This window comes from Oryzias latipes, chromosome 23 (assembly GCF_002234675.1).
Source record: "Oryzias latipes chromosome 23, ASM223467v1".
Lineage (NCBI taxonomy): Eukaryota > Metazoa > Chordata > Actinopteri > Beloniformes > Adrianichthyidae > Oryzias > Oryzias latipes.
Genome location: NC_019881.2, coordinates 6421449 through 6437388, shown reverse-complemented (window position 1 = coordinate 6437388; position 15940 = coordinate 6421449). Strand labels below are relative to the sequence as shown.

Below are 15940 nucleotides of genomic sequence, written 5' to 3'. Positions count from 1 at the left end.
AGTCCTGTCACTGACACACAGCACATTGACTGCAGTAGATAAGCTAATGGCCAGAAAAGCTTACCCATGCCTGATGCTTGCACTATGTCCACAACCATTCATCGGCCTTTGAAATGATTCCAGGAACCTGTTTGTGTGAATGTGTAGTTCTTTTGCACTCGGAATGGGATTTTTGCAGATAACACAGAGGTCTTGTTATGTTTGTGCCTGTTGTTGTTGTTGTTGTTTTTTTTGGAATTGCAGATGTTTGGTAAGTTGGGTTAGATGTGTGATAATGAAAAAAATGTCAGTGATTTGTTGTGTTTTCTACATAATATGGTGGGGTTATGAGAAGACAGTTATCTATAAGTCTTCGATGACTCTGTCATCCAGGATAGATCCATAGCAGAAAACATTTTTAAAAGTTCATCTGGACTTAGTTTTAGAACTTTTTAGGAGTTATTCAAGTCTTTAACGCCTAAAGACGCTAATCAGGTAGTGGAGCCTTCTGATTGTATTTAACAATTTTGCAACTTCACAAGAATGAAGTTGTCCAAGCCCACCAGTTATATCTTTCAGAGTTTTGTGTTCCTCCAATGACAAACAGAGTACGACAATGTATAGAAATATAAAGTCTAAGATTATTAAGGACAAGTTTAGGACCAAGTGGAGCAACTGTGTCCACACTCTGGAGACCATTGACTGTATATGAGAGCTGGACTAAATTACCCCTTTACTCTTGTGTTCTAAACAGGAAGTACCCGCTGGCTCCAAGAAGATTAAATGCCAGAGACTTCTATTGAGAAATAAACAGATATTACTCAGAACTTATTCAGGTTATAAACTGACCAATCAGATGCCTCAATGAAAGTACGCTGTCTCGTGTCGAACATTCAAAACAAAGGGGTGTGGCCTTCTAACAAACTCACTCCTGATTGGCCAGAGTGGTTGCCATAGAAATCTTGACTCAGCCTGATGGCCGCGTTGGAATAAAAGGGCGACTGAAGCGACTTATTTTGGTTGGAACTGGAAGTAGGTCATTTTCTATGGGTGACGTCACACTCGTTTGGTCCTCAGTTCATAAATACAGTTTCTGGTAGAGGCTAGAATATGGTGAAGTATGGAGAAAAGAAGGTTTCTGATTGGATAGGAATAGATAAAATCCAATTTGCCCAGAGCAGCAGGGATGAGAAAGAATAAAATATAGGAAAGCAGAAGCAGAATGTTATTCCACAAAAACTGAGACTAAAATAACCAGATTTCATATCTTAACCTCAGTTAATCTGTAATAACTATAGCATAACTTCCGAGAGGATAAAGGAAAAAATGCTCCTTCAAAAGCTGGTTCTTTACAAACCGTTCAGATCAAAAGAAACAGATTGAATCTCCAACACCATGTGAGGAGAAACAACATTTCATGAACAACCCTTTAAAAGCTATCGTCACACTCAAGCATGGTGACGGTAGTATCATACTGTGGGAATTTGTTTTTCTGCTTCAGGACCTAGGATTTTCTTCTAGATCAGGGAGATGAATGCTAAAGAGCCTAGAGAAACCCTGTTCCAAACCATTTTTTCTAGGGTGCCCTATAGACTATTATTAAATTTCCCTTTTAAAGCTTCAAGCTAACATTATGCTAATTGACTCAGAAATCTGTTTCAAAGCTCTAGAATTTAACCGTTTTGTTCTCTGTCACATTAGAAATGAGATGAATGAGTTGCATTAAGCAGTTATTTACCAAACAGCAAATGTATTGAACTTTACAGTACACGTAGTTAAAAGAGAAGTAAATCTTTTGATTGGCACACTTCTCAAATTTTGCCTCTGAAACTGTGTTTTGTTCATTTTTTTTTGAAGGAAACACTTATTTTAATTTTTGTCAAACTTTTATTTTTTTGTACTGGTTCACCTTAACTCGTACTTGAAAAATATGTAAAGAACCCGTGATTTATTGTTGGCTAAAAAATTTTGTTTTGCTTGTGTCGGGTTTATGTTTCACACAGTTTTTATACCCAGAAGAAATTTAAGGTGGAATTAGGAATTCCTCAGTCGGTAGTTTTCTAATATGCCCTTTGCAACATATCCAGCTCATTTTTGTTAATTATATGTAGTTTCTTACTGCAAAATAGTCAAAATAATTAAAAATCTTCTTTTCCCCCCCATTTATTTTATGATTTTTTTGGTCATACTTGACAAATTTAGTTTCATACAATTTTTATTAATTTTATATGATATAATTTTTAGGTTGTAGTTTTCATTGGACTTTGACAGTGAAGTAAATTTGTTGCTGAGTATGACACCTATTTCTCACCCCACTCTCCCCCATCCTGGTTTATTCTGCCCCCGTCTGCATCCCTCAGCCTCTGGTCAAGCAGGACAGCTTGGACACGTACAATGAGCGGGATCCCTTCAAGAACGACGATGCCCGCGACGAGGAGGATGACCCAGAGGACACGGACAGCGGGATCGAGGGGGAAGTGGACCCACTGGACCGGGACGTCATCATTCAGCCTACTCCACCTCCCCCTCCACTGAAACCCCCAACAGAGAGGGTTAACTTTCCCAAAGGCCTTCCCTGGGCCCCTAAAGTCAGGTAAATTTGCTCCACCTTTGGAGAGTCAGAAGTGTCTTTTTTTTATCAGCTTTGCGCCAATACGCAACACATTAATATTTCAAAGTGTTGCATATCAGTGCAAAGGCTTTTCTCCGCTTCACTATCCGCTAGAATTACATAATTACCAATCACGTTAATTGTGTAAATGGTTGAAGACTTGCGGTAGCTGAAAGAATGTCAACACTGGAGCTCTGCTGTAAGAGGGTTAACATTGTATCAAAACACTGGCTGCTAAGGAAAAAAGCTAAATGTATTTACTCAGTGACATAAAACTGTGTACACTTGTCCATCTGCTCCCAGCATGCATAAGGTACTAAAGTTGATATGGGTCTGAGATGAATCCCAGGCATTGATGTCATTGGTTTTTCTGAAGTCTCCAGTGGGTCCCTTCCATTGGCTCCCAATTCATTTAATAATCCATTCATCCACCCATCTATTCATGCATTCATCCACACATCTATCCATCCAGCCATTCACCCATCTATCCATCCATCTATCTATTCATCCACCCATACACCCATCCATCCATCCATCCATCCATCCACCCATCTATCCATCCACCCATCCACCCATCCAGCCATTCACCCATCCATCTATCTATTCATCCATCCATCCACCCATCCACCCATCCATCCACCCATCCATCCATCCACCCATCTATTCATGCATTCATCCACACATCTATCCATCCAGCCATTCACCCATCTATCCATCCATCTATCTATTCATCCATCCATCCATCCATCCATCCATCCATCCATCCATCCACCCATCTATCCATCCACCCATCCACCCATCCATCCACCCATCCAGCCATTCACCCATCCATCCATCCATCCATCTATCTATTCATCCATCCATCCACCCATCTATCCATCCACCCATCCATCCATCCATCCATCCATCCATCCATCCATCCATTTATTCATCCTTTCATGCATTTATTCATTCATCCATCTATCCAATCATGTATTTATCCATTCATTTATTCGTCTACACATCCATCCATCCAGCCATTTACAGTTCTACATGGTCAGACCCCGACCTTACATTTCTAAGGTTCCACAAACGTTCTTGTGCTCTTAGATCTTCAGCTCAGGTTTTACTGATTGTCACAGAGCCCAGGGAGCTGGAGCTAGCGAACGCCACCGCCCAAATGTAAGAGAATCCGATTAGGAATTTTGACTTGCGTTTTTGCAGGGAGAAAGACATCGAGCACTTCCTGGAGACCAGCAGGAACAAGTTCATCGGCTTCACTCTGGGAAAGTAGGTGTTGCATTGACGAATGTCCTCCCTTCATCTTTGTGTTTGATGTAACCGCCTGTTGTTCCTTACAGTGACACAGAGACTCTGGTGGGCTTGCCCAGACCCATCCATGAGAGCGTCAAGACCTTAAAGCAGGTGAGATCCACCAGTTTTTCTTGTAAACTAGTAGATTTTACTAGAGTCTTTTTATTTATTTTTATTTTAAATTGTTTCCTTCATCACTGTTTGGTAATCGGTACCCCTCTCTATTGAATCTCACTAAAGTTGGTGTTCTTCAAAAACAACTCGATGCCTCCTAGAGAGATAAAGTGCTACTGCACTGAGGATTTCCCCTCTTGGTGTCACTGAGAAGTGCGAATTAGCACTTGATGTTTCCGCCCGATGCTTTTCCTCTCTCCTGCAGCACAAGTATGTTTCTATTGCTGAAGTCCAGATCAAGAGAGAAGAGGAGCTGCAGCAGTGTCCCCTGACTCTGGTCTGACATCCCTCTGAAATCCAAGGAGCTTTGATTTTTGGAGGAAAAGCGGTGATGCAGCGATCTGCTTTGTGTTGATAGGGCGAAGAGGAGGTGGAGGAGACACCAGCGGAAATATTATACGTGGGAATGCTTCCTAACCTGTCACAGTACGTGGTGAGTGGCTTTGAGCTTGGATTCTGCAGAATGTGTGGAAAAACTGCAGATGTTGAGCTACAGTCACACCGAACAAGGGACGCATGTTCGAGAACGTGCTACACGTGGGTTTGTGAATTTAGCATATGGTTTTATCAGTGGACAAGGGGGGGGGGGCTGCCTCTTCTTATTCTATTGTTTAGTAGCTCATGTCCGCCACCTTCAGTTAGAAGAGGCTTGATGTAAAATGTTGAAGGGTGTAAATCTCATTATTCTTGCTCCAGGGTTTTTCTTTCACAGCTCTATTCTGAAATACAAAAGACTTGGTGTCATGGGAAAAGTTCACACTGCAGGGCTTAATGCTCAATTCCGATTTTTTTTTAAAAATAATTTGATTTTTTTGCAAGGCCGTTCAAAATTCCACTTAAATGCAAACTTTTGTGATCTCCTGTGTGACCTTGAAATGACCCAGAATTGACCTGCATGCGCAGAGGAGTACTCAGCGGGGAACGACGTCACTCTTTGTTTGCAGAAGAAGCTAACATTAACAATGGATGTCAACAACAGTGTTGTCAACAGTGGAGCTCTTTTACATTAATACATTTATTTTCACAAAGGAGCCAGCACAATTACAATTTTCTCATTTTAAGAAGGCATTGGAGCCAGGATCGTCTGTAACCACTGTTGTGGAATGGGGATGTGTATGTGCTGGGGCCACGCGCGTTTGTGTGTGTAAGAGAGAGGACAGAGCGTGTGAGAAGGTTTCCCCCTGAATAAATGCTATTGACTCTTTATTAACCCGCTTTGGAGAATCTGAGGGTCCGAACGGGGAAGTGAACCCCGGAGGAGGATCCGCCTTCGGCCCTGGAGAAGGTCTCCCCCGCGCTTCTGACCACAGTCAGAAGGGGAAAAAAGTAATGGCGGGAAAGGTTCAACACCACACTCTGCCCTTTCGCTGGAAATTTTTTCAAAAACCGCCCGGTTGCGATAAGAGCCCTCGAGTTTGGCCTGAATAGAGCTGTCAGTCCAAATATTAATCAAATCAGTGACCTCGGTTCCCTTCCACTGACTGGTCTCAGCAGCATCGTCTGCCATGGTTGATGTTTATGTTGTCATCCCGCCTAATTCAACAAAGAATGATGACGTTTGTAGCGTATCGATGACGTACGGGTCGGATTCATGTGGCCTGGCCTTTCAGACGGAGGTCGCATTTGAAAAGATCGGATGTGTCGTTCAGACTGTCATGAAAAGATTAGCTACAGGTCGCATAGGGGCAAATAAATCGGAATTGGGTCGTTTCAGCCTGCAGTATGAACGTAGCCTTAAGGCCCGTAAACACCGGGACGAATATTAGCCAGGCGTTTTTCGCCAACGTTTTTCGCCACGTTTTTTGTGTTCACACCCAGGCGATTTTTAGCTGACGATGAGCCGAGCGAACATGCAATTTCATTCCCTGACGTTAGATGGCGCTTAATGTAAAACAGAAATACTCCTGTACACAAGGTGGCGCTGCGCAACTTTACGCTTCTTAAAGTCGCTTTTCACTCAGAAGAAGAGAGCAAGTATTTATGCGCTTGTCAGAATCAAACAAAGAAAACATGAATATTTCAAGCATCAGTAGCTCCAGCTCCAGCTCCAGTTCCAGCGATGAAGAAATTATTGTTCTGTTGAATGATGAAAGACCCCGGAATAGACGCCGATTTTGGGTACATCCCATAGTTACGAGAAGAGAAGAACATGGGGAGTTTTATCGACTGGTACAAGAGCTGAAAATGGATCATGAGCGTTTTCGGGGATATTTTAAAAAGTCCGTCATTGAGTGCATCTTCTTCGTATTATTTCTTCGCGGCAGTGTAGACGCTACTCGGCGTATATCTTCTTCGCCGTGACGTATGTGTACAGCAAGACAGTTTTGTGTTTGAGCGCCCCCAAGTATTTTTTTACTGTAACTTCAGAAGCTCCAATCACGTGTGCAAAAGCGCCATTCTCATTGGTCGTATAGTTTTTGACGCGGCGCGTCAAACCAAAAAAACGAACCCGAGGCATTTTTTAAAAAATAACGCTTTTACGCATGGTGTTTTTCGTGTCGGTGTGCACACTCACATTGGTGCCCTTTGTTTAGTCACGAGGTGTTAAACGTCGGCGAATATCGTGCGCGAAATTCGTCCCGGTGTGTACGGGCCTTTAGAGTCATAGAATTCCGACCGAGCACACACTACAATTATCAATTTCTCCTCCATGATCAATTTAGAAATGGTCGGTACTTCAGTGAATGAAAAGGGACCTCATCTATACGTCAATAGCAAATCCAAGTCCCTGATTGGTCAAGGTTCGACCTAGTTCAACTTTCAGACTTTACACTGGAAGTGGCTGCTTGAACGTGCGTTGTGGGGGGGTTGTGAACGTAGCTTAAGAGCTTCCGTTTTGCTGCTCTGTCGTTTCATGATGGATGGTTTGCTCGTCAGATCGCCCTCCTGAAGCTGCTGCTGGCTGCAGCTCCAACCTCCAAAGCCAAAACAGACTCCATCAACATCCTGGCAGATGTGTTGCCTGAAGAGATGCCGTAAGTGGACAGGTTTTGACTTGTTCAAGCAGACGGAAGTCAATAGACCCAATCCAATGAAAATAGTGTTTTTAACATGTTCTTGCAGTCTGATGATAGAGGACATTTATAAAGAAAATGAAGCTCACAATTGCATTTCTGACTATTTCTTTATCCAAATCATTGTGAATCAGGAGGAGACATAAAAAGGCTGTTTGAAAAAAATCACATTTGTGACATAGAAAATACGCCCACAACTTTTCTGCTTCGCTCTACTCTGCCAACTAAATCCATGTGCGTCTTTATTTTTCCTGGCAACTCATTCAAAACAGAAGAGTGACTGGAAAGGGGGCGGCATTGTCTGTGCCAACAGGCCCGCGCACAACTCAAAGGAGAATTTGAAATAAACTGCCGCTCTGCAGAAACTATGTCCTAGAAAATCACACAGGTTTTATGATTTTAGCTTAAAACTTAAAAGACCCCTGGGAAGGCTTTTACAATAGATCAAAAGATGATTACAGTGGGACTTTATGCAATGTTTGTTTTTTTTTCTAAATAAAACGTTGTCCTTGAACTGAATAGCAAACATAAAGTGCACTAATATCTCCCCCTCAGTATCACAGTCCTTCAGAGCATGAAGCTGGGCATTGACGTCAATCGTCACAAGGAAATCATCGTGAAGGCCATCTCTGCTCTGCTGCTGCTGCTCCTCAAACACTTCAAACTCAACCACATCTACCAGGTTGCTCCAGTTTTTTTTTTCAACTTTCTGTTTCGTCCTCCCTTACTCTTCCTCCTTTTACTTCCAGATCTTTGCGTTTCACCAAATCCTTCTCTCCTTCTTAGACTTTTAAAGCATTCTTCCATGGTTCAGTTAGTTCTGGGAAGGATTTTTTATTTATTTATTTATTTATTTTTAACAACTTTATTGCACATTATGCCATTTTACAAGAAAGTACTTTTAGGTATGCAATAAAAAAACACAACAGTAGTTCTGGGAAGGATGGTTGAGGGGAAAACTGCTGCACCTTTATTCAACTGGCTGCAAGCAGCGCCCTCTGCTGCCAAAAAGGAGAATTACATGCAGATTCTGAAAAAGTTCAAGTTAAACCCTTGTGCCATCTTAGATGACCCCACCCTTGCTTTGATGTGTTATTCCTACCATGACAAATGTGGATAAAGGTGGAAAGATTTCATGTCATCCATGGACACCAGTGATGTTCACAAATCATTGAAGATAAAAGGTTCAGAGCACAGCTATTGGGTCTAGATGACCCAACTCCCAATGTAAAAGTGTCTAAGATAGCACAAGGCTTAAGAATCATGCAGCCCACAAAAAAAATTTGACTTCTTAATTTTTTTAATCTCTGTTCCTAAAAGAAACTATGTTTTTAAAAGATTTGAATAAGTTATTTTAGTGAAGTGTACAGTTGAGCCTGTTAAAAAAAAAAAAAATCTCAGGATTTTCTTGGAAAATAACAGCAGGGTTTAATCTTTCTAAAGCTTCTGTGATGAAGTGATGGATTTGTGTTTTTGATTCATAAAAAAAAAAGAAAAATAATGGATCCTGACCTTTTCCCCCCACACAAAATCCCTTTATTGACACAGGATTATCAACGGAAGGATTTATTTCCAATTCCATTCATCATCAGAATAGTTCTGTAGTAGAATTACAATGATGTATGTCAATCTTCAACACAAATGTAAAAAAATATACATCTTTTTGTTTAGCTTTTGTGCCATCTTCACCTCTGCCTTGTCTTTCTTTTCTAGTTTGAGATTGTTTCTCAGCACCTGGTGTTTGCCAACTGCATCCCACTCATCCTCAAGTTCTTCAACCAGAACATCATGTCCTACATCAGCGCCAAAAACAGGTAGCGTCCGTCCGTCTGTCATGTGACAAGCCATAAAAAGTGCAGCTGATTCGCTGAAAATATTCCAGTTTCAATTAAAGTACCAGCAGTATGTCTTATACTCCAAAAAAATACGCTGTTTATTTAATTTAACTATTCTATAGATAGGAGTTTTTCTTTTCCTGAACTGCAATAGAAGAAGCTGCTGTTTAAAAGTAGGCCTACAGGGGGCAGCACAGAATTGTCCTCATTGGAAAAAAAAAGATCCTACTTAGGTAAAGGACCTGGAAGTGTTTTCCTTTAGAAAGAAAGTTTGAATTTAGCAAATTTTTTACCTGTTTTCTTTTTCATCTGATATAGGAAAACACCAGACAATGTTCTCTCTTTAAAAGGAGAAGTCATCATCTACTCTCACAGTTCTTTGGGGTCACAACATAAAGAGCAAAGTGATGACTGACTTTTACAAATAAAGCTAAGAAGCCTTGAAACGTCAAAGAAATGCAGACCTAAGGCTTATAGTTGTAAATCTAGGTTTGAAATTAACCCATTTATTGAACTATTCTCACTTGAAATGTATTTATTTTATATTTTCTGATACAAAAACACATAATTCTGGAGTGAGTTCATGTCTACTCACTGTTGCGTCGATCACACGGCTGCGAGAAAATCCAAATATTGCATAGATTAAAATTTGCTCTTTCCCTCTGAACCTTCCTTTGATCTTTGACAACTGCCAACGTTATCAAAGAAAAGAACAAAAATAAAAAGGAAATAAAAGGAATGTTTTTTAATTGATAAATATCTATGGGAAACACTTGCATTACTGGTTTTAAGCTAGTTGGACTGTCAGAGTAATTGTGGCCATAAAAGTTCCTCAGGTAACCACTAGGGGGCTTCTCACACAGGAAAGGGACTCCCTATTCACTTCAATGGAAAACAGCCAGTTCAAAGCACAAAAAACACAATTATGGTCTAGTTCCAACATTTTTTTTTATTCTGGGGTTACATTTTGTTTCTTAGTAAGCTTTTTGAGGTGAAGTAATAAGAGCCTCTGTTTTACCTTTGTTTTTGTTTGAGTTTAGAATGGGGGTGTGGCCTTTTTTGATTGACAGGCGAGGATTGACTTCTCGTTTATAGAACAGTCTTAGGTTTCTTTTTCTTTTTGTCCCACATTTTTGGTTGATTTATGGAAAACCTAGTGATCAGTGACATTTTATCTGGCCAAGATGAAGAGGACGACTAACGAAAACTGGAATCAAATCAGCACAATTCAACACCACACACTTATCCACTTTCTTTGCATAACAAAAACATTCACACTTTGAAGAAACAGTATAGTTTGCTGAAAAGTTGTCTAGTGCTTCATGTGATGAGTCTTTCTTTCCTATGTGTGTGTGTGTTTTTGTGCTCTCACTGTAGTATATGTGTGCTGGACTTTCCTCATTGTGTCGTCCATGAGATGCCAGAGCTCACAGCCGAGAGCCTGGTGAGTCCCGACACTCTCAGAGATGTATCCATCCTTTCTTTTGTGCTAAAAAGGCCGTGTTGTTTTCTGCACGTGTTTTCAGGAAGCGGGAGACGCCAACCAGTTCTGCTGGAGGAACCTTTTTTCTTGTATAAATCTGCTGAGGATCCTTAACAAACTGACCAAGTGGAAACACTCCAGGACCATGGTGTGTGAGACCAAACGGAAACACATTGATTCTAATGCACTTTTAGAGAACTTGAGGAAAAAGCTTTATCAAGGTCAATAACAATTTTAACCCTTTAACAACAAAAACTTCCATTTTTTTTGCTGTTTAATAGACGGAAAACAGGACTCCACTTGGAAATGTACCCCTCAAAGTGATGGCCGCTTTTAATTAAGGCGGGCGTGTTATTTTGTGGTAGCTAAGTAAAGTTGACGGTCATCAGCATAACTAGGATGTGAAGCATTATTAGCATCGGACACAGAGGAAGATTTTGCAGTTGAATACTGTTGCTTTTAAAAAATAACACAGACTGTTCCAATGGAGTGCCCTCATTAAATGTGTTTGAGAACTGGATCAAGCAAGTGTGACATCACCCGTAGAAAACGACTTACTTTCGGCTCCTGCCAAATAAAGTCAATGCGGTTGCCTTTTTTTTCCAAAACGAATGCTGCCGTGTTGAAGCCCGGCGACGTCGGTTAATAGTGATTGATCCAAATCGGTTCGAGTCATTGTTTCTATGGCAACCTCTTTCACCAATCAGGAGGAAGCTTTTTGGAAGTCCACATCCCCACACTTGAAAGCGGGCTTAAATGTTTGATATGAGACCACCTACTTTTATTGAGGCACTGGAATGGTCAGTTTATAACTTGAATAACTTCCACACAAAAATATGTCATGAAATAAATTAAAACATAGAAAAAAAGGTAGCAGATCAAGAGTGGTTATAGAATGACGGAATAATAGCTGTTTCTTTCTCTGTAGAAGTAAGTGTATCATAGCTAAATAAATTGACAGAAATATTGATTATGTGATCTTGTGTTGAACTTTCGAAACATCTGATTGACAGATTTCAAGTAGGGGTGTGGACTCAGACCGACTGGGACCAATCACTGCTTACTGAAAATCTCTGGCTCCAAAATGGTGACGGCCATATCATTAAAAGCTGGTGACTGAATTAACTTCATTCACTTGGAGCCAGAAATACGCAATTTTCTACGGCTGAGGTCACACTCCCTCCATCCATGATCACCAATGGAAACTATATGACCTTTGGCTTTAAACATATCGTCCAACCCGTGTGTTGTGACCATGGTAACAAGCCAAGCACCCCCTATTGGGATTTACCATTTTATAAGGCTGGTCTCAGTGGGGAGCCGGTTTAGCTCGTGCTGGTTTGCGGCGCCTTCCGTCCGTGAAACCAGGGTTCGACTCCGGGCTGCTCCCTGTTCCCTTCTCTACCTCTGTGCCGGTCCCAAGCCCGGCTTGAGAAGGTTGCGTCAGGAAGGGCATCCGGCGTAAAACATTGCCAAGTTTACCATGCGACTTGTTCGCTGTGGCGACCCCTGATGGGAGAAGCCAAAAGAGGAAGATAAGGCTGGTCTCAGTACTTTCATGTCATTTGGTGCCTAAAGTATATAAACTGTTGTTTGTGTATTAGGGTTGGGTACCGTGCCCCGGTATTGAACGAGCCCTGGGGCAACATTCTTCAAGAGCGCAGTATCGTTAAGATCTGACCTCAACGGTTCTGCTATTGTAACTTGAGAAGTTGCCTTTTTTTGTGTCCCGCAAGATATAAACGTATCAATAAGAGTATCGTTAAAATACCGGATCAATAAGCAGTATCAATAAGTGTAGTAGCACCGTGAAAACCTTAACGATACCCATCCCTAGTGTCTATGAAGTTATTCAATGATTATCTTTTTTTCCACTAAAATCGAGGTTAAAAAAGGTGTGATTAAACAGGAAGTGAAGCTTTCCAGGGAGCTTTGCCTTTGCAAACAGCCTCCTTCAAACAGCAGTCGGTTATTCTTCGTTGCTCCTGCAGATGTTGGTTGTTTTCAAATCGGCCCCCATTCTGAAGAGGGCTCTGAAGGTGAAGCAGGCCATGATGCAGCTGTACGTCCTGAAGCTGCTGAAGATCCAGACCAAGTACCTGGGTCGCCAGTGGAGGAAGAGCAACATGAAGACCATGTCTGCCATCTATCAGAAAGTCCGCCACAGACTCAACGACGACTGGGCGTACGGGAACGGTAGGAGGCACACACGTGCATGACAACATTACTTTAGCAAAACAGCTGTGGACGTTTTGCAGTGTTGCAATTGTTTGGTTGCATTGATCTTCATTTGGAGAAGAAAGATAAGACACATGTTTGTGCTCGCTGTGTGGCTTTTCTTTAAAAAAAAGAATACCTTATTTTCCACACGACAGGGCGCGCCCAATTATAAGGTGCCCGTCAATAATTGGTCAAACCTTTGTCATATGTAAGACTCTATCAGCCGAATACACAGTGATTGTAGAATTTGTTTGTGACATGCTACACGTGAGCTGCGTTAGTGGATTCACCGATGAGTTATATTGCTAGAGACGCTACGCTAGCCTGTTACCATTGTCCAAGATACGTAAAGAGCGACGCCATATTGGAAAGGACAGTGAGACCTGGCTTAGCAGATACAGTAAAATGCTTAGATTTGCTCCGATTTAAAAAATAAATAAGCAAAAAGATCAACACAAAAATAAAACCCAGGTCATGGTATTAATGTTTTCGTACAAGATTTAATAGATAAACGACATTTTTCTATAAATAAATACGTCTTTACATAAGAAACAAAATGCATACCTGATAAATGCTTGTGACTATATTCAAATCTACACACTGAGGTTTACATAAACTGTTAGGTCTGTGTTTTAAAACAGGGTTGAAGCAGACTGAGAGCGGTGCAGCCTGGTCGACAGTCCGGGGGGGGGCAGTGAGCACCTCAGACCACGGTCCCAGTGCGGCAAGGTCCGAGTAGCATTCGCTGTATGGGACTCAGCAGTCGAGCCGGATAGTCGCGATGCACCATGCAGGGGGGGCAGTAACGCTGGGCGGGGGGGTTCCATCTAACAAGTGGATACCACCCAGCCTTTGTCAGAAGGACTCAAACACCGGGTAGGCAGTTTCGGGCATGTCTCTTTGAGCGTTCACAGACGAGCGTTCGTGAAGGTGATTGACTGTGTCCCTCTGCACATCAGAGAGGCTGCAAAATTTGACAAGAGAATGATGATTCCTTAATATCGGTGTGCTGAGTACAAGTCACTGGGTTGCGTTGCCATAGCAACAGGGATTAGGGAGGTGTCAGGGTCATGTCCTCTCATGGGAGAGCAGGACGGAGAAGAACGGATGGAAGCTTAAAGGAAAAAAATCGGAGACATCCTTCCAAACGTGTTTAATACCCCTCCCCCTTTTGTGCGCTTCATCCCAGATATTGACGCTCGGCCGTGGGACTTCCAGGCGGAGGAGTGCGCCCTACGCGAGAGCATCGAGAGATTCAGCAGCCGCCGCTATGACAGGAACAAAAACGGCGACTTCACGCCGGTGGACAACTGCCTGCAGAGCGTGCTCGGCCAGCGGGTGGAGCTGCCGGAGGACTTCCACTACAGCTACGAGATGTGGCTGGAGAGGGAGGTGTTCTCGCAGCCCATCCAGTGGGAGGGGCTTCTGCAGGACCCGAAACCCTGAGAAACCTGAGGCTCCAGGTGTGCTCTGTCTGTGCAGATGGGAACGAGGTTGGGGGGGGACTTTTGACGCAAATCTTTGCCTACGACTACTGTGAAGAAACTAAGCGCAGAAGTAGCAGATCTAAAAAAGAAAACCAGGCCCAAACTTCCTCCACCCTCCTTAAATTCCCACTCCTTTTGATCTTTTCTAAAAGCGTTCCCAGTGGTCTCTTAATTAGGATTATGCCGCTTTTAGCCAAAATCCAAACCTCTGCTGCTTTTCTAGAACATAGTTTCTGCAGAGCAGCAAGAGTTCATTAAAAATTGGCCTATGAGTTGTGGGCGGGACCATTGGAGCGGACTAAGGCCCTTCCCTTCCCTTTCCGATTGCTGAGAGCTCTCTGTTTATACGCTCTCCAGCTAGCTTACATCCCCTCACACCTCCATCATAACATTAGCGGTACGACAAAAATGGCGAGCAATAGGAAATCGAAGACTTACAAGGATCTATTTGTCTGGAAGTGGATGCATCAAAAAGAGGCAGAGCATGGAGCTTGAGACCCGCCCAGCGTATTCTCTACATCAGTGGTCCCCAACCTTTTTTAGTGCCACGGCCCGGTATGACGTCACACAAAGTTTTCAGGGGCCGGTCTTGGTTTTTTTTCAATAAACTTTATTGCACATTTTTCAATTTAACGGACCGGTCTTTAAGATGTTGGCGGAGGATTACTGTAGCAACGCCACGCAGATGGAGGAACAGATATGTGACAACACAAACCCCGAGGTTTAATTTTGACACGCATGGATAGAACGTCGCACAGGTGTCATCATCCTCTCCCCTTCCCACACTCATGGTGCAAAAAAGAAGTAGAAGTAGCTTTCTATTTTTTGAAGTCGAAGGCTCCTCTTCTGTCTCCTGGCTGGGCGTTTTCCCCTTGGCAAAGAAACTTTCCAAAGTCGTTTGTTTCATACTCATTTTGCTAGCTCCTTGGTTTTATTTTAGCGGTAACCTATCACATGACCGAGAAGAGCGCCTTGGCCTGCGTTAATGGTGACATAGACGGATGTGACAGAGAATCGGGCAATTTTTCAAAAAAAAAAACCTCTTTCAGATTCCGATATAAATAAACCGGAAGTAAAGTAAGTTATTTATTATTTCTGTTTTGCCCGGTACCAAATGACCCACAGACCAGTACCGGTCCACGGCCCGCGGGTTGGGGACCGCTGCTCTACATCACAAATACAATCTAGGATTTTGAATAAAGAAATTAATAATACATTTTGAGCTTAAATTTCTCTAAATATGTCCTCCACATCAGAAAAATCCCACAAGAACATGTTAAAATTACATCATTTACATCTGATTTGGGCTTTGAAATGTTTTAAAAAGATGACAAATGGAAGTTCACTTTTACTTTGTTCTGTAAGATGTTGCCGTTTTTTCAATTCCTTAGTGGTGTTTAATATTTGTTAAACTGATGTTTTAAAGAGAGAATTGAAAGGATTTTTTAGAGTCTTTTTCACTTTAAAATCTGCTAATGAAATCACGAAAGATTGTTTTTCTAGCAAAATGTCCAGAGGAATCACAGGGTCGGGAGTAAAAATGTGTACCTGGAAGCATTTATTCCCATAAAGCCTAAAAAAATAATATATATATATATATATATATATATATATATATATATATATATATATATATATATATATATATATATATATATATATATATATAACTATATATATAACTATATATATATATATATATATATATATATATATATATATATATATATATAACTATATATATATATATATATATAACTATATATATAACTATATATATATATATATATATATATATATATATATATATATATAACTATATATATAACTATATATATGGTTAT

General features: G+C 41.5%; 1 protein-coding gene across 2 annotated transcripts in view; it reads left to right on the top strand.

Moving 5' to 3' along the window:
* LOC101159479 (striatin-interacting protein 1 homolog) overlaps positions 1-15026 on the top strand; it is a 40455-nt gene extending 25429 nt beyond the window's left edge. For both annotated transcript variants that reach the window (XM_011490929.3, XM_011490928.3), the window contains 12 exons: positions 2340-2572; positions 3794-3859; positions 3931-3994; positions 4263-4334; positions 4416-4490; positions 6935-7032; positions 7627-7753; positions 8785-8885; positions 10284-10350; positions 10433-10537; positions 12381-12585; positions 13799-15026. In XM_011490929.3, coding sequence (XP_011489231.1) covers positions 2340-2572; positions 3794-3859; positions 3931-3994; positions 4263-4334; positions 4416-4490; positions 6935-7032; positions 7627-7753; positions 8785-8885; positions 10284-10350; positions 10433-10537; positions 12381-12585; positions 13799-14055 — 1470 coding nt within the window. In that variant the 3' untranslated portion in view covers positions 14056-15026. The remainder of the gene's footprint in view (positions 1-2339; positions 2573-3793; positions 3860-3930; positions 3995-4262; positions 4335-4415; positions 4491-6934; positions 7033-7626; positions 7754-8784; positions 8886-10283; positions 10351-10432; positions 10538-12380; positions 12586-13798) is intronic.
* Positions 15027-15940: the final 914 nt, after the last annotated feature.